A 21,842-nucleotide genomic window follows, 5' to 3' on the forward strand; every position below is an offset into this window, starting at 1 on the left:
TGTCAAACGGTTTGTTTTTCTTTGAGCATTTTGCAGGAATATCTGGACTTTCCCTTTTTGGTACAAATGTTCTGAAGCTTCTGGAAAAGATGTTTTACATTTAATTTTTAGTTCTAAGTAGGAGACTAATGAACTGTTTCAGCAGAAAGTGCTTATCACATAATGGTGTGATCTATGTCATAGCACTACTGTATTCACATGCTACTTTGGATGGATACCAGAGCAGCTGCTAGTGGAAAAAGAAGAGTCCACGTTTGCATTAACTTTCAAGTGTGATAGAAAGCAACATGTCAGAAAAACAGCATGGAGAACATGTAGGGAATTACTCTGACTGTCATAATTTTCAGTGATTTCAGATAAATCTGAGTATATTGTTTAATTATGGTATATTTTTTTTAGCTCTTTGTTTTTTTAGTAGCAATACAATGTCAAATAAATTCATTTATAGAAATTAAAATATTTAACTCAACAGCCATCGTGTTTTTCAATAAATGTTCTATGTATTTGAATCTGCCATATCTTTAGCTGAACCAGGAAGAGTTCCCTTTGTGTTGTAATAACAATGTGCTATCCAAAAACTCTGTGGCTCTTGTACCTTTAGCAAGACAGAAAACTGGAAAAAAATCTGAAAGGTGATACAATGATAACAAGACTATCATTTAAGAGAGTAGCATGATTTCCCTCTGATTTTGTGAAAAACAAGCATAGCACTGCTACTAGTGTACCTTCTGGAACCTAAACATTGCTGTTCCTAATCCCTCACTGCTTCCTTGAGCACTTCCAGCTTCTAACTAGCCCACAGGCAAAAATCAGGGGCTATAAATTTAAGCATGCATCTGCTAAAAATGAGTGTGCTGTCATGTTAACTCTTTGTGTGTAAATAACCAATTAGACTTCATACATATGCCTCAATGAAAAATCTAGTTAGTTTGCATGCAGATTATCTTACCCATTGTATGAATGTATTTCTCAAAATTGGCTCTTCTATATGAGTTTGCCTAGAACTACTACAATGCTGGCCCAGCTTTCTACCTTTCTTAATGTTTCATTTTATGCATTCAGAATTTCCCCTATTACTTTTTTTATACAATCAGTGCATTAGAAGTTTCATCTTTACTTCCTTGTCCATTGCCAAGAAAAATCCATTGACCTTTATTTTTGCAGTCCTAAGTACACATTCTAGTACTGCTTAGAGCTTCTGAAATAGATGATGTGCCAGTTCATGTAAACATAACCTAGACTGTACAGGGATTTTTGTCAAGGAGCTTGCTCTCCTATTTAAAAGAGCGTAGTTGAGCCCTAAAGGACTTGCGGTCTTTTCTTTAGCTCTGTTCCTACTTGTTCCAATAGGATCTGAACATACATCATTTCTGTATGGTACTTCTGAGCCCCAGCTTTAATGACCTGTGATGAGTTGCTGAAACAATCCTGTAATCTTCAGTTAGCTGATGTCAAAGGAAAATAAATAGACCATAAAAGAAGGATGACAGAAAAAAAGAAGTCTTTACAATAAGATGCCACTCTATTGTTTGTAATTGAATAAACAATTTACTCCTCGGCTTTCCTTGCCAAGGAGTAATAACCTAAGGAATTAATTTTATCAATATTGTTGAGTTTACTCAACTCAGCTCTGGCTGCTTCCCTTCCTCTTGGTCTCCTTCTCTAATTCTTTGGAATGCTTTTAAGTTTTGCCACAAAACCACGAAATCAATCCTATGAAATGATGCCATTGGTTCAGGTTTGGTTTTACAATATAAGGTAGTAAAAATCAATGAGATCTAGCCGAAACATTTGATTTCCAACTTTTTTTAGTTTTACATTTGCATTACGATGTAGATTTAAACACATGCCAACACTGAATTATTTTATTGTATAAAAGCCAAGCACTAGCTGTGAATCATCTCTGTTGCCTGCTAATGAAAAAGATTTATATATTCTTTGCTAAATTACTTTGACTTGATTTAATTTGATTTGTGTTGCAATTTACATATGTATATGGATGGTTTTTGTGTTACCATCATTGACATACTTAGAACTGGATTCTGAATTGAGATACACAACAATATTTGCTGACATGGCTTGTTGTATCGACTACAGTGCCCATAGGCAAACTGATTTAGCAAGATATGTGGTGACATACAGCAGCACATCTGATATCAAAATCAAGACATTCTGGCTAGAATACATGAGAAGCTAGTACCCATCACCAGTTACTAAGAGGAACACTACCCTCATTAAATACTTTTGGTTGCTTTTGATCACAACCATTAATGTGTTGTGTGGTTTTAGAGATTCGGAGCTAGAAGTACAAATGCATTGATTATTGTGAAACAGTAACGTGTAACAACAGTAACTTCATCTGTAATAAAGCATGCAACAGAGTAATTACGGTAGGGTGGCTAAGAAAGCAATCTGGAATGAAGAGGTGGGGAAAATCCCTGGGAACCTGCTTGAACAAGAAATGCTTTGCAATTCTCCTCTCCTTTTGCATATTCCTTTGTCAGTTGGGTTCTGTAAGGGAAAACAGTTTGCAGCAATATTTTTTACAGGCATATTTTCCTTCTCTTCCAATTTTAATCAGATAGAAGCAAGTCCTGTCTTTGCTCTGCAGGTATCTTTTTAGGTAGAAGGGCTGATAAGCAGCTAAGCTGCATGAATGAGAAGTCAAGGGCTAAGGCTTCCAAGGATAAAGGAATCCACTTAAGTACATGCTTAAGTTCTACTGAAGTCCATAAGTCATGAGCCTGTACTGAAGTCCTTTGCTTAATAAAAGGTAACTCAAATACATATTGGAGCACTTTGTGGTTGGGGAAGGGAAGGCCTAAGTCTTCCCCTGAGTATCCTCTGCTCCTTCTTATGTTTTTCTTGCTCATTGGAGAACCATTTTTGGCACATAAAGTGCATAATTCCTTCTATCAAAGTCTTCACATTCAACTCCTCAGTAACACAGAAATTAAGTGGCCCTTTCTTCCCAGCGTGTAGAATGACCAAATGCCCAAACATTTTACTCGGACTATGTTCAAGTACAAAGGCTACGCCTATTCTTCCAATAGGTATGAAGTCATGCTGTCCTATTTTGTTTAGGAACACCTTGAGACTGTTAAAGCTGTAGAGATGACCCTTCTAATTTCTGTTTTTCACATCGCAGTACTTCAGTCTGAAAAATTTGTAATGTGTTTCATGATTGTGAGTTTCTTTCCCTAATTTGATATCTGTTAGATGGAATGACTTCGTGCCTTGTGTAAATAATGCCTCTTACATTTGCTTTTATTCCTTAGCAATGATGGGCAATTCCCTTGAGCAGTACTTTTGGGAGTTGGATCACTGTGTATCTGTGTTCAAGCCAAGTTTGCAATCTTCCCCATTTGCTTTATATTCATTTGTGCTTATGATTGGACTGCTCCCGTCCACCAAAATAGGAGCTTAACTATGCAAGCTTATGTATAACAGCACCTAAATTTTATTATCGTGTAACAGTCTTTGCATAGACTACACAGTGGGAAGGAATTGAAATAGTGAAGTTTCAATTTGACCATACAAATATTTTCTCTTTTGCAGAATATTTTTCATGAAAGATAATACAGAATCATAGAATCATAGAATCATTTAGGTTGGAAAAGACCGAACGATCATTGAGTCCAACCATTAACCTAACTCTACCAAGTCCACCACTAAACCATGTCCCTAAGTGCCACATCTATGCGTCTTTTAGATACCTCCAGGGATGGTGACTCAGCCACTTCCCTGCTTTATTTAAATAACTGCTTGTATTTAATGGTAAACTTTAAGAACTATTTTTAAAAAAGCCCCCATTCTAATCCAAGGGATTTTTAAAGGGAGGTGGAAGAAATACTGACCTTACATGGCCATATAGTGTGTAAGGTCTCTGACTTACTTTTTAAATTTAGATTCTAAAATTCCTAGAGGGAAGGACTTAAACCTGTGGAGCACAGGTATCTTACCAACCATGGTAAGTTATTATAGCAAAAATTTGTTAAATTAAAATTTTTTTGCCCAAATATCTCAAACTTCTGTGGAGAATAATAGGAAAGAATGTTTTACTGTAAAAATAAAGGAGGAGGGAGCACAATGGGAGAAACAATAAAAGCCATGGAAATTATATTATTTTTACCTACTTTCTGTCATTCTATCATGCCATACAGATAGCACAGAGAGAGATCTATGCAATATTGAAAATACATAGCATTGGTTTAATAACTAGTTTCATAGATGTAGAGCAAAGCACACCCATTAGCACAATATTTTATATTTATATAAATGTCATCATACACTGGAGCAGTTTTCATAGATTTCTATTCTAGCTCTGTAACAGGTGTGATTTATGCCATTACCAGGAAATGAACATATAGGCATAAAGTGAATTTACACCCTGTAACATTTAAGAGTTAAAGAATCCTAACCGTATTTGTTCCTCTCAACCCAAGAGTTGGCAAGCATGTCTCTATACAGCACAGTGGATGGACATACTAGATGTCAGCAGAATGACAAGCATGTGGCCCCATTCCATAATGCAGTCATTAAAGATCATTGACCATCTACAGATCAAAACACATTTTTTCCTGTGTTTTGCTTCTCCTCTTTACCTGAATGGGTGATACATATCCCTACTCTGTCAGGTAAACTTAGAGGCTGCAAACAGACTTCTGATTCACTTAGGTTTTTCTCCCAGGTGAGCTCCAGCTTGTTCTTCTCACTCCCTGCAGGGAAAGGAAGCATGGGAACAACCTACCATTACAGTAACATTTTCTGAGGGAAGAACATAGCTCCCAAGCAAAGGTGTTGTGGAAGACACAAGTTGGAGAGTTTATTTTTATGACTGCACCAGCTCTTTTGTTGGCACATAACACTGAAGGATTTGGGGTGTTTTACTTTTCTCTGGCAGGCTGATATTCATTCAGTAATTTGGAACTAATCTTTCTAGAGTATTTATGTAATTTTGATTGATCATTGCTTGCATCATAGTTTGTCAACTTCTGGGTTTCAACCCTCACTTTTTCAATTAGGTTCTTTGGACAATTATAGCTAACCGTAGTCAAACCTTGCTGGACTTAACATTATCAAATTGGAAATAAATTGTGATTTTATCTAATCTAACTTCAACGTAAGGATAAATTGAAGTTTTGAAAGATCGTAATAAAAGCTGCATGAATATAACTGTGTCTAACATTTTTACTAGAACAAAACCTTAAAGGACATCTGTCATGACAGGGAATATTGAAACATTGACTATATGTATATTTATCAAATGAATGCATGGTTAGACTTTGGCAGGATGGGAAATGATCATTTGTTCTTAAAAAATCCATTTCACATCACAGATATTTTTTGTTTCTATTTCAGATGTCACTAGAATTTATTTTCAAACTACTGTGAAGTGACAGGAAGATAGATTGGAAAAATGTTGGTTAAAGATGTTAGTCAGGGCAAGAAGGTAGTTTATTTAAATATACTTGTCCTGTTCTTTGCTACAGAGAGCACAGAGCTATAGTAATACAGCAATGTATGTATAACTGAGAGTTTTCATAGCTAAATTATTGGGAGCAGAGCATTGCACAAGAGGCAAGCTCAATTAGATCACACCATTCCTGTCCCTACTTTTTATTTATTATACGATCCAGTAGATCTCACTGCAAGAAAGTTTGCCTGGTATTTATGTACCAGTGTGTTGTTCTAAAAAGTATATTGCAACCATGTTTGCCTCACAGCTCTAGCATAAAACAAACAGGGATTTTTCTGCCAAATTCTACTACAAGAGCAAGAATTTCTCTAGTAGTAAGTTTTTTAAAAGCAGAGAGATTTCTTTAAAAATCTGCTGCTAGGTAGAAGTAAGAGCTGGAGTCCCAGATTTCTGGCCTTTGGTGAGCCCTCTGTACTTTTCTGCAATGGTCTTTCCACCAAGGATTCTTTTGGCAGAAAAGATTGTTCAGCAAGTTTAAGGCTAGTATAGCCTCTGCTGAACAAATAATGATTTTATTTATTTTTTTTTACTGATTAGAGGGAGATGAACCTAGCTGCCAGAATGAGTCCTTCAGAACTGCTGCCATGTAGCAGGAATGAGAGCTGGCCTGAAACTTCTTTAACTTATACACTGAAGTCATCTAATCCAGCAGCTTGCAGGATCAGAAGTGGCACTGGAAGATGAATTAAAATACTCTTGTGTTTTCAGTACTGCATGAGAAGATCAAAGTCACAGTAGTGATTTTTTCACTGTTTTCACATCAAGGTTTCTTCAGAAGTCAAGTTTGGCAATGAATTAAACAATTAATATGGTCAGAATTTTTTTTATAAACCCCTGACTTTGTCTTTTACCGTGTTATTAAGAAAACAATATCTCTCTAATAAAGCTTTTTGTATACTCCTGCTACTGGAGTAACTTGGCAAAGTGAGGTCACCTCACAATGGAGCAGGGAATTTTATGGGTTTTATTTCCTGAATTTCTTTGCTGTAGTAGTTGCATTCAGAAAATGACTAAGTTTAGTCGTTTAATTATGCAAAAAGAAATGGTTTTCATAACTCCTCCCACTGAACATTCTCTCATACAAGATACACATCCGAAGGAGCTGATAAATACTGGGACTTAGTCTTCAAGATGATATGTATCATTTAATTGAGATTAATTAGGCAGAAATATTGTTAACTCTGAAATAAGCCTCTGACTATTCTGTCCAATGGTTTAACTTCCTTCTTTCTAAGAGAGACATCTATAGCCTTATGCCAAGGAGTATATGTATTTATTAGGAGCTCACTGTGGTAGGGCACCATTATTTACGTTAAGCAATATATGATTGATCAGAAATCACAAGGATAGCAAAAAGGTGCTGGTTTTAACCTGTGATAATAATATAAAATTACATGAAGCCTAACTTTATATGTTTTTTCATGCAGGCTATGCAGTTATTTTATACAGAAAAAATCAGGTCCATGGATGATAGAGTGATCAGCATCATCCCTTTACTCATTCAGGACAGAATTTTGATCTCTGTTTTTGACAAACTAATCAGTACATTTTATGCAACATTTGGGGACTTAGCATGCATCTTCTTCAAGTGTTCAGCAATTGTAATTCTTGTACCCCTGTTATTCAGTGTTATATTACATCTCTTTCATTGAAAAAGCTTTCAAAGTCATCGTAAGACATCTTCACATCAACGATAAGTCCTTTTTGTAATCTTGAAAATTAGATTACTATGTAATGGACGCTGCTAATATGTACCTTGGAACGTTTCACTTTATTAATGATTCTTGATGTCTTGTTTTCTCGCTATTTGGATGTAGCTCCTCTTTCACTCAGGTATATTGGTGTCCCTAAGCCTTTCTGGGCCACAGCTGGAGAAAGTGGTGATTGACAGGACCCTGGTGGGGAAGCTCATCTCCGACACCATCAGTGATGGTAATTACACCCACGTGCAAATCAATTGCCTACCTTAACAATAGAGTAGAGAAACAGTATGTCAACAGGTAGACTAATTATTGCCACTGGGGACTTGCAAACACAACAAGTAATTGCATGTAATGCCATAGTTACAACCCTCAGGACTAAGAACACTTTAAGAATAATATTTAACATCAAAGTTTTCAGGCTTGTCAAATACTGAATGGGTTTCTAAAATTCAGTTTCTTACAAGTTTTAATCACTGTGAACATGCCATTTGAACTTGTCATGTTTATTTCATAAGTGGGAAAATGGGACAGAACTAAACATCAGCCAACTGATTAATTACATGGGATAGTTATTATTAAAATATTTACTTATTAGAAAAGGCTGGATAACATTAGTTATATGGAAGTGTTCTGATTTAGTTTCTAGATTTCCACAATCTCACTATTGTTATTAAGTAGTGACTGCTAAAAATGAAGTTTTAGTTTAATGCAGAGGAAAATTTATGAAAATGTACCTCTTTTCAACAGCTTTATAATATGACTATAGCTTTTTCAAGGTGTTTCTACAGAGCTCCACTGAGAACTCAACCAGGTATCTTGGCATCTGCATGATCAAGAATATGGAATTTTGGTGTGAGCCAAATTGCATGTGCATTATCTTCCAAATTCTTAAAAAGTAGACCCAAATCATGTCCTTTTAATAAGAATATATGCTAGACTTAGCTTTGATCTTTAATGATGTATCTTCTTCCATACCCAAGCATCTATTGAATATTGGCCTGGTTCTTTAAGAAACCTGCAATACCGTGTCACTCTGATCCTTTCTTATCAATATATTGTAGTTTAGTCTTGAAAAATAACGTTAATATAACTGTGTTAGTAGAATCTTCAGTATCAAAAAATTTAACCCTAACCTAATTTTTTTTCAATCACACAGAGAGCATAGAACACATTTAATGTCTTGAGTCCTTTTCTTCACTCTTGACTTAAGTTACTAGACGACTAATTCCATCTCAGATTTTTCTGCCCTCTGTTTCCAGAGGGAGGATTTCATACTTTCAGTGACAAAAAGTAGGAAAGCATGGAAGCTAAGGTTATACCCAAATTGAAGTTGTTTGTAGAACTTATATAGAATACTCTGTCTTTTAAAAAAAATAAATACATATATATATAATTAAATTATACGTATCTTGCCTTACATTGGCTTAATATGTCATAGAAATACAAATATTTTTTAAAAAATACTGCTAACTAGAAAAGCTTACAACTAAAGCAATAATAAAGCAACTGTTTTCCTACAGTTATACCACTCAAACTGCTATAAATAACATTATATAATGGTTTGTCCTTCTTTTCACTTATTCAAGTATTTCTTAAACTTCCATGTTTGGTAATACCCACGTCTGAAGGTGAAATAGGACTGCTTCTGTTCACTAAAAGCAAAACCCTCAATACCTGTCATTGCAATACATTTATTATCTTCATGAACAACAAAAGAAGATACTTTTGTTACTCACGCAAATACTGTTCAAAATACAAATTTTTATACTGAACTATCCTTATGTGAGAATCACAACATAATGTTGTCCTAGAATAAATTAACTTTAATCCAACATTATTGCACATCTTTCTAAATCTAGGTTGGAATTAGGTTTGTGTTTATAAAGTTGGCCAAAAGAAATTTGATATTTAATACAAGAAGTCTGTATAAAAATAATAGTTCTTATTTTAACAATTGTGTATATGTAGAAATGGATAAGGATTACAATGTGCCAAAATTACTTATGAAATGTTCTAATTCTAACTCAGAGTAGCATATCCTCTTAACATTTGGAATAAAGGTCAGATTGTGTGCACAAAATACAGAATTAATGTATCCTTCTGCCTCTAATAAAGTCCTCCCAATTTTTATTATTTATTGCCAAAATCTAAATATTAGTTTAATTAGAAATTTTAGAAAAAATTGCTTTCCTAAAAGAAAACAGTATTTCTCATTTTCTAAATTATTTTGAGGCACTGAGGTCTTGCGGTAATAGTATATAGAATATTTACTACACTGCCTGCCTTTTTAGGGTAATCTGACTCTGCAGCATACGGGTCTTCTCTGAATAATGGTCTAACTATGCCCATAGTTGCTTTCATGTAGATCTAGTCTCCACTCCTGCCCAGGACAACCACGGATGCTGAAAATCAAGGGACTGCTAGTCTCATTCACACCTGCCCAGGGATCTTTGAATCCTGCTTTCTTTTCTTCAATGAAAACAAATTTCAGAAGCATCTGAGGTGTGCTGTAGGTCATCTTTAATGTAAACTATGTCTGTGAGGATATAAAAATATTTTAACTGTGTACATATTGAGGATACCGTACTCAGTTCCTTTGAATTTTCATGTATGTTTAGGATCTCAGTTATAGCTTCTAACTCACCATGTCAGATTCTTTATCACCATTTCTTTTTTTTTTTTTTTCAAAAGCTAGTGTTAATGTTACATTTCAAAGGCAATTATTTGGCTTTAAACTTTACCCTTTAGCATTTGCATACCAGATACTTAAGAGCTGTGCCAGTACATGACTATTGGAAAATGCAACTCGTTGTCAATCAGACTAAATCAAAGCAAAGCTGAGTAGCCAGTTTTCAATGCTTATATGTAAGACTAAACTGCCAATCTACTTAAGATTAAGAATCTAGGATATTAGTCACAAATGCCTTTTTTGTTTGTTTTTCAGGGGTTGTTCTGCAGGGTTTTGTTTGTTTGTTTTTAAATCCGGTTCCACTTTACTTGGCATTTTTCTTTTAGCAGAGGTTTCTCAGTTTACTTTCTGAAAACAGCTTGCTAGCTATACTTTAATCCTGATTTTCATTAACAATGATCTAGTACTAGTTACCCTGATGACTCACTTCATTCTCAGACGTCTCTTTAAATGTGGGCACTGCTTGAATAACTGGATAACACTTGGGAAAATTCCTAGATACTATTGTCTAATTAATTTTTATTGTCAAATTAGTCAGCCACTTCTATTTAGAACTGTTTTGGTCTAACACCCCCTTATGACAACAGCGGGGATTCCACTGCATTTTTCCAGACTCCAAGGGAGTCTGTTCCATCTTGGTTACCTGTATTCTTTGGGTACCCCCATGTGAAGCTTTCAACAAATTCATAACCCCTCTAAAGCATAATCCTGTATGGAGCAGCCTCCTTGGTGTCTGCAGCAGCACCCAGAACCCTACAATGTCAAAATACCAGGTACACCTCAAGTAGTAATTTGCATTTATCATCTTTAACACAAGATATGCTGTATTAGGTGCATTTCCAAAATGGATGTTACCATAAGAAAAAAAATTGAAGGCTGAACCGAGATGAAAATTAATGTAGGAGGGCATAAAACATATATCTGAATGTAGTGGTAACTTGATATGAGATAATTTATTCACATTTATGTAGTCGGAGTACTCCCTAGGCTTTATTTCTTATTTCCAAGAAGGTCCTGGCAGGATGACACATAGATGTCTTTTAGGAGATTATAGAGGCTTCAGTGTAACATTTAAGACACTGTCTTGAAAAAATTGCTTTTTGCAATGTCTCAGTGGATGGTTCAGTAATTTGTTTTTTTACTAGAAACAGGTATTACAGTGGTGACAATTTTTATTTGTTTTTCAGCTGTCCTTACAGACAATTTCATCATCTTGTCATTTGAGGACCATAACCAACTCTGCTTTATTCAGTTTACAAAGAAGATGGATTCTCCCGATGTAAACAAAAAACTGGAAAAACTCTCTTGTTTGGACTTCAAGGTATAGCTGTCAATGGTGACTGTAAATACTGCAGTAACTTTACATTTTGAATCACTGGTACTTGCTGATACCATATAGCAGTATAAATTGCAAACCTTTATATAACTGACCAGAACAGCTCAAATTCTAAAAATGGTAGTTATTGAAAAGTCAAAAAAAATTACATGGCATTCTGAGTTAATGAGTTGAAATACGGTGCCAAGAGGGATCCAATTTTCTACTGCATTTAGGTTAAGGGCTCAGACACACAGCTGAGTTACCCCTGCTTAACAGATTACCTTGTGTCAGTTGAGCAGCAGTAACTGACCCTTTGCACATTCTCAGCATCTAACAAGCATGAAGCAAAATCTGTAATGGTAAACCTCAGTGTAAAAGGTTTAAGCTCGTGTGTTTTACCTCTTGTTTGCTGTGGGCTAAAAACACACACATGGTCAATTACTGTGGCTCAGCTGATATACACGAATTCATGAAGCTATGATAATTCGGTCATCTGTCCGAGCTCCAAGATTGTTGTAATTCTTTGCAGAAATCTTTATTTCCCTCTAGTTACAGTAATGGTATTGTTGGGAGAGTTGGTTTTACAATTAAGCCACTGAGCTAGAACTCGATACAGAAGCTGAGTTTCTCATCACTGACAAACTATGTATGTGACCTTAGGCAAGCGAATTGGTACCTCTGTTTCTCAATTCACTACTTACACAGTGAAGATTAAAATACTCCTTTTTTTCCAGCCTTTTATGTATGGGTGTGTCTATACCACAGTCACAGCAGTAGCTGAAAGGTAGTCTACAGGTAGCTGAGGTGGCTTTAAACTAGCCGGTTTGGATGTCAGTAGAAACCAGCTCATCTCAAGCTGAATTACACTGTGTCTTGGATGTATTGGGCTGTGTAGGCATAACTTATTTTGACCATAAGCTCTTTGGCATCAGGGCAGTGGCTGACCTTAGGTGAAAGTGCTTGGCACTACCACATTATGAAAAAATAATCAGCCAAAGCAATTAACTTTGAACAGGCAGAGTAGGAAAGGGACTGCATCCAATTCACTGCAAGAATGAAGAAGAGACAAGCCTTTGCCCAAGAAAGGTAGAAAGATGTAGTGAGCAAAAGAGAGAGTTTGTATTTATTTCAGACAGGATAAATGTTAAGGAAAACAATCTTGTGCTAGCAAATATTTTCCCCTTGACAACCCCTCAGTAATTTGCTTCCTCACATAAGGGAGTTTGCATCTGCAAGGCAAGCTTTTTAAGGATGTGTTTAATTTAAGTTTTCCCATAATACGTTTTAACTTGCTTCGTAGAAATACTTTCTGCTAGGATGAATATCTAATACATTTTCCAGGCTGTTTCAGTTCAGGGCCTCTTTTCAGCAATGACTTGTGTTTGCGAGATTGATCCAACCTCTATAACGTGGATTTGAGACAGTTCACTGTTCACCAGGAACTGAGCTGATACGTAGTTTACTTTAAAATGATGTGCGCTTGTGCCTGGCCTATGGTGTTTGTTAGGGTTGTGCTTTAGAAGCAACTGTGGTGTGTGGTGTGGTTTTTTGGTAATGGCGCTAAACTTTAATGAAGGAGCTGTGGTGAGCTGAAGACTGCCTTCATTTTATTGTGAGCGCCATAGCTCCTTACTTAATTTATGTTTAGAAAAGATATTTTCATTCTGAGTATTGCTGGGCCCATTTTGGATCTAATGGTTATGGCATTTTTTTCTTGGGAAAGAAGGAAAGCCTAATCCATAGAAAACTCTCTCTGCCCTAGGAAACCAGAAATATCTGCTGCACTCCTTAATAGGGTTGTTACGTTCAGTTCTTTGCTGACACAGCTGAGCTTCTAGAAGCGCCTCCATGTTCAATGTTAACTTTGCTTTCTCTTGAAATCAGTGGGAATCACTATGGATTATTTCTTTGCCAGCCAAAAAAAGGCATTTGCATTTTTTAATTGAATGTTCTTTTGTGTGAGGCTTGCTAGTTAGGCAGCTAAATATAATTTTTATTATCTTCAAAATTGCACCAGCATGAGCCAGCAGAAAGTATTATTCACTACTGCAATAATATTATGTCAGCTCTCTGCATTGAATTAGAGTTCTTTATGGCTGATTTTGGTCAAACTTAAAAAAGCTAAAAGATCACAGACACAGTCAACACTAGCGTCGCTATCAGTAATAATGAAAAGATGATCCTCAATTGCAAATGTGCACACTTGTTAGTAACAATACACACTTCAGAAAAAAACAGTTGCTTAGTGCTGATTTTTTTTTTCCCAAGAAAAATTGAATTAAAAGGTAGCTTGCACTGGTATAGAACTACCATGGGATTAAAATATGGAGCTAAGATTCAGGAAATTTGAGTGAAGCCTTCATTTCTGCCTCTGACATTCTCTGTAGCCTTGAGAAATGTATGTAGTATTTATGTTTAAATTCCCACTTCTAAAATGAGGAAAATCCTTGCTTACAATCATATGTAATGATATAACTAAATTTCTGTCATATTAACATTGTAATTTCTTTGGTACCTGGACAGAAGCAGCTCCACATTGTTCAGTGTCCAGCCTCATGATGGGCAAAATTGGCAGGGAACACTAGGCAGTACCGGACTGCCAGAGTGCTATTAATAATAAGAACAAGTCAGCCATGCTTTCTTCCTCACAGTTTGATATTTATCCAAAAGTTGGGGTTTTTAAACCATACCTAAATGGAAGAACTACTTTCTTTACCCTCTTCCTTTCTAAACGATACCACCTTGGATCTTATTTACACTTTGAAAAAATAAAGGAAGGCTTATTGTATGAATCACTACAGTCTTGAAGACCAGCAAAATATAAAAACAACTGTTATCATTTGCCTTTTCTTCGTGGCTTTAGTCCATGTTTGAGAGTGCCATGTCTAATGCAAGACATAAAGGTTTACAAAAGATTTGTGGCTGTTATTACATGTGAAATTGTTATGAACAGTTAAAGCTACAATACAGGACTAATTAATATCAATGAAAGTATTTGTGTTTTTCCATCCTAATAAATGTGTTGTCACCAAATTAACTATTTACATATACTTTTAATTCAAGTAGCAGCTACCTGTTAACTTTTTATATGTTTTATCTTTACACTTCTAAGTATTTTGACAAGTAAAACACAGGATATTCTGAAAATATTGACCTTTTGCAAGTTTTTCCCATCTGTGGTTTTTTAATCCATTTCAATTTACTGAAGGAGGAGACAGTACAAGGAGTTAAATTTTACCATGAGAGAACAACATTGGTAATTACTTTGATTTCAGTTCCTTTTGATGTGTATTCAGGGGATGAAGAGGTCAATAATATTATGACCATGCAAATAGAAAAGGGTTCTTTTTGACCATATAAAAACCAGCAAAGGATTATTAAAGCATTAACCTTGATTTTAATGGCCTTGGTTGAGTGGTGAGATCACAATTTGGATGAGCCTGATTATTTACTAAATACAATACATAAATGCAACGGGTTCTTAACACCCATTGCACTCTGGCATTATCGCATTACTGCCATCCTTTGTTGCCTTGCAGACAGGAATATGAAAGCAATCTGTCATGTAGTGAGACTGGCTCCAGAAGCATTTCTCTGATAAGAAGACCCCCTGCCCTTTGCTAGTGTCTGGTCCAGTAGGCTTAGCCATGCGCTTAATCCCCAGAAAGTGGTTCGATTATTGCTGACCAGCAATGGCAAGATAGTTTTTTTTTCCCCTAGCTATCAACCTTCCATTAATTCCTTAAGCAGAAATGCGGTGCAATCTATATTTCCTTGGCATGTGTCACCCAGATGGTGCACTGCTCATGTTTTCAAATAACCATGCTCCAAAATAACAGAGTTTGAATAATAAATTCCACAAATCCTTCCTGAGAAAGAGGCACAATTCTCAAGAGCTGCATAAACTTTACGCATGATGCTGTAGCTCATCCACATTATGCAGAAAAGTATATATTCTCTTGCAAAGCGGATGTTTGTATGTGGATTCCTTAATTTAGGGAGGAAAAAGAAAGATATAGGTTTGCTCAAACACTGTAGAATATATTTAATATTTTATTATGTCTTAAACACTAGCCTTAGCTCCCTGGTCAGCTTTGCAGAACTTGTCATTTAATATGGCTAAACTTAAATCCTGTGTGTAGGTCGATGCTGTCAAGCAACCATGACTGTACATTTTGGTATTGATTGGAGTCATTGCAGTAAATTCCTTCTTAACTCACATTCCTTTCCTTCCCAATCCCCTCCCTGTAGATAAAAGTGTGAGCATGCCTTTTTCTGTCTGAGGAGATATTTTTTACATTTACAGACAGCCTATATGAAGATATATGTACACAGTCCTCTGTGTATATATACATTCTCTTTCACACATCCAAAGTAAATGCTCCCAGTTGCTCCTACTATGCTATTTTATCACGTCAAATATTTCCTGCATTTTTTCTTCCATCAGATTTCTTATACTCATATACTTGGACCAGAAGGTAGAAGGATGAAACGTCACCTGGCAATAAACTGTATGCAAGATATGGTCATTTGCTGGTGGTCAGCAACTAGTGACGGAGCATGGCCTTGGTCTCCTATTTCCTGTGAGAGGGACAGAGCCAACCTATTGCTATTAGGCTGTGCACATGGCAAATTGGAGGTAAAGTGCTGAACTCTCATTACATGATTTTTTGGATTTGCTAAAGAAATAACGATTCAACTTAAATGCATATTCAGGTAGGTATAAAGAACAGATATGATAAAAACATAAGAAAGGAAGATCAGCCATTCTAATCTTAAAAACAAAGGTTCATTATTTAATGAAAAAAGCACCTTATTTAGTGTATTTACTATTTTCACATCAAAACTGGCATCTGAGAACTGTAGCAAGGAAGTTAGGTCTTTATAATGGAATAGCTTTGGAGCTGCTAACACTGAAAATAGAAGTAGTACCTATTCTAGAGTATGTGGTATTTCTAGAGTACCACTAGAAAACTCTAATCTGAGTTAGAAACTGTAGCTGTTGCATGCTTGTCTAATGCAATTATTTTATGTTGTCTGCAATGGTAACTGATAGGCATTTTACATCTAAGTGTTTTATTATAAAATATTAGCTACACCCAGATGCTGCTTAAATTGTTGCTATGAGTATTGATCAAATCAGAGACCAATTTTTTTCTTAAAGAAAAAGTCAAAATTCCCCATCTACAGGTGGGAATGTAAGCTACAAGTCAGAACGCGGCTACAAGCTGACCCTCTTCCTGACACTTGCTTAGCTTACCTCTTTAGGCAGATGTTTCCATTTCATCTATTTCATTTTTATATCATCTATTTAAGAATATTTGATTCCAGTTTCCTATGTTAGGTAAAAAATTAAAAATGAAGCTATCTGGGCATACTCTGAAAAGAGCTGGTGCCTGAATTTAAAATGTAAAAGCTGTTCTGGACTAGCATCTTGTATAGATGCTCCTGTATTTGGAGTTTTATTTTCAGTTTAGCTTATGCCACTACTAGTATGGACTAAAAAGGCACTGACTCTGGGAGAGGAGCACAAACTTGAGGATCAGCTGTGGAACAGCTGTTCTGGAGTTGGTATTACAGGCTATTTCCCCGCAGGGAAAAACCCTAAGTAACACTTCAGAATAAGCTGCTCTTATAAACAACATCCTGTTCTCTTTAATTAGGGAAGATGTAAATGTTTTAATGTCTTGGAATTATTACTTTGATAACTAATATTAATTTCAGTGAGGTTTTTTCCCCCTTGGGATTTTCTATATATTGAAAACAAAAGAGAAAAGGTAGTTGAGACAGTTTTTCTTTCTTATTTCAGTCATTAGTCACTGTAGAATTTAAGTTTAAATTACCTCCAGTTCTGCCTCCTTTACTTCTTTTCAATTGACCTCTCTCAACTAGCAGTCATCTTTGACTCATCTCTCTCCTCTGCCTGATATACACCTGCAGTTCTCAATTCCCCCTGCAGCTATGCCCAATCATACTAAAAATTACTCTGGTAGCTAAAACGTGCATCTGTTCTTTGTAAGCTTTTTCAGCCTAGTCCCTGTGCCAGTTTGATATTATGAAACTTCATCCTACTCACATTTCAGACCTTATTTCTTACCATGACTTCTGTATGTCCAGGTTCTAACAGCAACATTCCCATGCCTTTTGTTTCCTTCCCACATCTTCCAGGAAGCTCCTTAATGCCAACATAGCAGTTCGCAATCTCTATTTTCTGAGATGTTTTTTAGAGACTCATTTCTTCTAAGAAATTCACAGAAACCACCCTGCCAGTTTAAAGCTTTGTCCATTTCATTTTATATATTATAAGGAGATTTCCAAATTACAGCATTGCTCTGCATCTTTCAATACACCTTGTTTTATCCTTTTCTGGTTTAGACTATAAATTGCTCAGGGCTGAGGCTGTCTAGTATAGTCCCAAGCACATCACTGATGCTTAACACAATAATGATAATAAGCATTCACTGACCCTTTAGGCCTAAAGTCATAATCCTTTTAATTTAGCCCATATTGTAATATAAATATAAGAAAATTATTTTTAAAAGCAGAACTGCCAAATTTAACTGTTCAGTTGCTTTCCCTTTTCTGATTCTTTGCCTGTACTTGTCTGTTTTAATTCTAAGATCTTCGGATGAAATTTCTTTTCCTGTATTTGTCAATAAAATACCAAGCAGTATTCCAGGGCTATGGAAAACTTAGTCATATATAGATAACAAACTGTCTTTCTGGTTGTCAATTAGTCTGTTCATGTACTTATCTCTTGGATGCTCAGTGGGCTACTGTGTAAGGCTCAAGACACTCTGCCTGTATGCTTCCCCTATGTATCCATGCCATGTAACCTATGGTACTGTTTGTTTTTTGTTTGTTTGTTTGTTTTCTTGATTTCTCTAGCACTCCTTATGGGCAGTAGTTAAATCCCCATGCATGGATGGGGGATGTCATAACCCAGCAGCTCTAGAAGTAGCGTCAACCCCCAGTCTGCAATTAACTGAGGTACATTTTTCCCCTACAGAGTCTTGGAGGGGAACTTTATCTTAACACCTTTAACTTCTGAGGGTTGTTTGATAGCTTAAACATGAGCAAAAATGTAGTTAGCATTTCTAGACAGCTTCTAAACAGTTACTCTCTAGGTCACATACCACAAAAATACAGTGTTTCTGTAAGCATGCTTATTTGCCTCTCTTTGCCTCTACTCCCTTACCATTTGTAGTGTTCCTCAGGTATAGACCTGGAATAAAAACATGACATGCCATTGTTATGCATGAAAGTAAATCCATATTTTTCATATTTGACCAATAATATGTATTTTCTCCCAGTAACTGATTATTGTCAACAGAAGAAGAATGAGAAGCATGAATTGATTCAGTTTGGAGCATTTATAAAAAAGAAGTATAGTAAAATAATACCACCAACATTTTACTTGAAAATAGTAGTATTGCTTGGATAAAACATTATTATGTAGAATTAAGAGAAAAGCATGAATTGCTCAATGTCTAGCCGGTAAAGAGCTGTTTGGCATATTGGGTTTATGAAGAAGTAAACCAAGCCCAAGGAAATGAATGGCTGCTAGCCACAGCCATTCTACAGCACCTTGGTGCTGACCTACGAAAACCATAAAAAGATCTGCCAGCTACCGACACTCTTATTGTTGTGGCAGAGCAAAGGTAAATGGGACACTTAGGTGATACTACTTCCTCCCTGGAAGAATTTTCTGAGTGATATTTGCTGCCCACCAGAAGAGTGCTTATTAGGATGAGGACAGGAATAGCTCTGGGACGAGGCAACTCAGGCCATCATAATGATACTGTCTTGTAACTACACGTTCTGGATTGGGATGATTCGCATTGCACATACAGTGTTTGGGGTATTGTGTACCTAAGCAGCTTTTCAACTTGATGGAGGAAATACATTTTACATTTTAAATACGCTATAAATTTGATTCGAGTTGTGCTCTGTGGCTTTATGTTTTAACATTTGCTACTATTAAGGCTAAAGGTAGACATTATTCCTCTAAATACAGAAAGAACTTTTTCCTTGCAAATCTTGACTTGTTTTACTCCATTTTTTTTCTGAGTTCAGTGTTTACTATGTTGAATGCTGTAAGTTTTGCTGAGGAATTGTCCCCTGAAGAAATAAAGGGGTTTTCCTCTTTAACATATGGCTTTGCTTTCGTGTGCTATGTACATTTATATACATGCATGCATGTTGCTGCAAGAGTATTTGTCTGTTGAACCTTTGTCTGCTTTCTTGCGTGCATTGGTTTCCTCCAGCAAACTCATCCATTCTTCAACTTATTTATTTAATTATTTGGGTTTTGTTTGTTTCTTCTTTGTTAAAGTACCAATGATCAAGAATGTTAATTTAATTGTCTCCCTGAGGAGATAATGCTGGTATTTTGATTTCAGAACCAGAAGAGGAATCTTCCAGAAATCATTTCAAACAATTTGCTATGAGTAAATAGGTTCTGGTGTGGAATCATCCTTGGATTAAATGCTTTGAGAGAAAGTCATGTTAAAATCAACATGAACTTTATTCTGCAAACATAAATTAACAGGAGGTGATGATGCCAGGGCTCAGTTACTGTACTACTTTGCATTTGTCTTTGCCATGTTTATTTTCACTCCATTTAGTGCTACTGCAAATCACTGAAATTATACTTCAATCTTGTGGAAAAAATAATTTGCCTGAGAGAGAATATTATTTTTCTTTCTCCCAAGAGATAATATTTAATAGTTATTGCTTCCACATTGTGCCTCAAACTTGTGAAATAAACACAGAAGATCTTTTATGAGTAAGCTATCCTACAATTACTGTAGCACTCAGAAAAAATCTACCATGTGTGACTGAATAGCTGAAATACCTCTCGCACACATATAGCAAAGAATGTAAAATCCTTGATGTCACATTGGGTTAAAAGTTCAATGAATAATATGGGATAAAGATGATGATGATAAATTTTGAAAGAAAATAAGAATAAATGTTGGCTGAAGATCTAAATAATAAGATTGCATGAGGGACTGTAAATACAATGCAGCCAAATAAGTAACCTAGAGTAGGAGCCTTGCATTTTTATTTTAGAAATGTTTTAAAAATAGGTTGGGGGGGGGTCCATCTTCACAGTGCTGTATTTAAAACTATTTTACTCTAGTGTGCGCTACACTTCCCACTCTACATTTCTAATTAAAGTGTTATTGTTATTTGGAGCCTTACTGTGTGAAATTAAATAAGCATTTTTTTAACATCCATAAAATAAATCAAACATTTTTCTCATCTGAAAGGCACACAATTCAGTCACAGCAAGCTTATTTCTCTGTTTCTTTTGTTTTCGTTTTTTATCTGCCTGGTAAGCCAATTTTCTGCTTAAGAACTACTGGTTAAAACTCTTATTTGTTTTGATATGTGGACTTTATCCTTTCCCAGCACTCTATGCAAAATACTTCAATTTTAAGTGTTCAAAGATTTGCACTGAGAAGAGTGATACTGCCTACACAAGCTAGTGCTATTATTTCTTCCAAACATAAAATGAAAGTAAGTATTTTAGCTAGCATAATTCAGGCCCTTTATTTACAAAGATTAACAGATTCCTTTACTTGGATTGTTACGATTTCTGACTTTAGGATTTAAGAACTTGACTTGTATAGTATCCCTCATACTGCTGATTAGCTGATGCAGAGCACAGGCCAGTACTGCAAGGGGAAAACAATATAAATATGCAGTAGTGGTGCATGACTGCCACGTTAGTCAGGGAAATATGCATAAGTTATATGGACTATATTTAAATTCGTTTACTATGTTTTTGTAGTGTACATGTCACAAAACTAAAAGGGACATTTTAGATATTTATTTATTTATTTATTTATTTATTTATTTATTTATTTATTTTACAGAACATAATTGGTTTTACTTCATGCAAAGTAATTCCAGAAATCTTCCCTTGAAATCCAAGGCTAAGTGCTTAGCCCAAGATTTATGGAAAGCACTTAACATTGGATGGATTATACACCCCGCCATGTGATATTACGGCTCTGTCTTTTTAGATCCACTGCCCTGTCCCCTCCTCTGCAAATCCTACAGTTGTCCTACCCACTTCTGAGGGAACTCCTCCAGCTTTTGCCTTCCCATTCCCCAAGCAAATGTTTTGTTAACTTAAAGATACATTGCTATTGTAATGTTCCCCTTTAGGGTTCCGGAGAACTACTGCTCACTGGGAAGGAATCCCAGCAGATTCCTTTAAATAGACTGCTAAAGCACTATGTGCACTACATTTACTAGCATGTGGCTACTTACCAGATAGAAAAACAATTGGCAGGTAATGGACTACCATCTTCTTGAAAATAAAAGATGTTTTGATTGTTAGACTTCTTATCTTTCAAAAGCATTATCTTAGCCTTATTAACCTGTTTCTGTAGTTGTATGTCTCTCTGCTTTAGTTTTCCAGTTAGCAGCATGAAGAATTAATAATAAAAGTAAATTCTGACAGAGAAACTCAAATCTTCCCTCTCAGATGAAAGAGAATATCCATTTTTTTTCCCCTTCAGAGTGCCAAATACCAGTTACATTCAGCAGAACTGCAAACCAGAACAAAGAGGTCTCTCGGCTTGGTACTCTTCCTCCAAGAGGCACAAGAGGCCACTGATGCATGAGAAGCAGCTTATC

At 35.8% G+C, this 21,842-nt stretch overlaps 1 protein-coding gene across 2 annotated transcripts in view; it reads left to right on the forward strand.

The window, feature by feature from the left end:
- The window catches only part of WDPCP (WD repeat containing planar cell polarity effector), a 161,292-nt gene that overhangs the window by 61,062 nt on the left and 78,388 nt on the right, over positions 1 to 21,842 (forward strand). For both annotated transcript variants that reach the window (XM_052784223.1, XM_052784226.1), the window contains exons 8-10: positions 7,297 to 7,411; positions 11,059 to 11,192; positions 15,637 to 15,828. In XM_052784223.1, the coding sequence (XP_052640183.1) occupies positions 7,297 to 7,411; positions 11,059 to 11,192; positions 15,637 to 15,828 (441 nt within the window). The remainder of the gene's footprint in view (positions 1 to 7,296; positions 7,412 to 11,058; positions 11,193 to 15,636; positions 15,829 to 21,842) is intronic.

The sequence above is a fragment of the Harpia harpyja genome, chromosome 4, assembly GCF_026419915.1.
Source record: "Harpia harpyja isolate bHarHar1 chromosome 4, bHarHar1 primary haplotype, whole genome shotgun sequence".
NCBI classification, from domain to species: Eukaryota; Metazoa; Chordata; class Aves; order Accipitriformes; family Accipitridae; genus Harpia; species Harpia harpyja.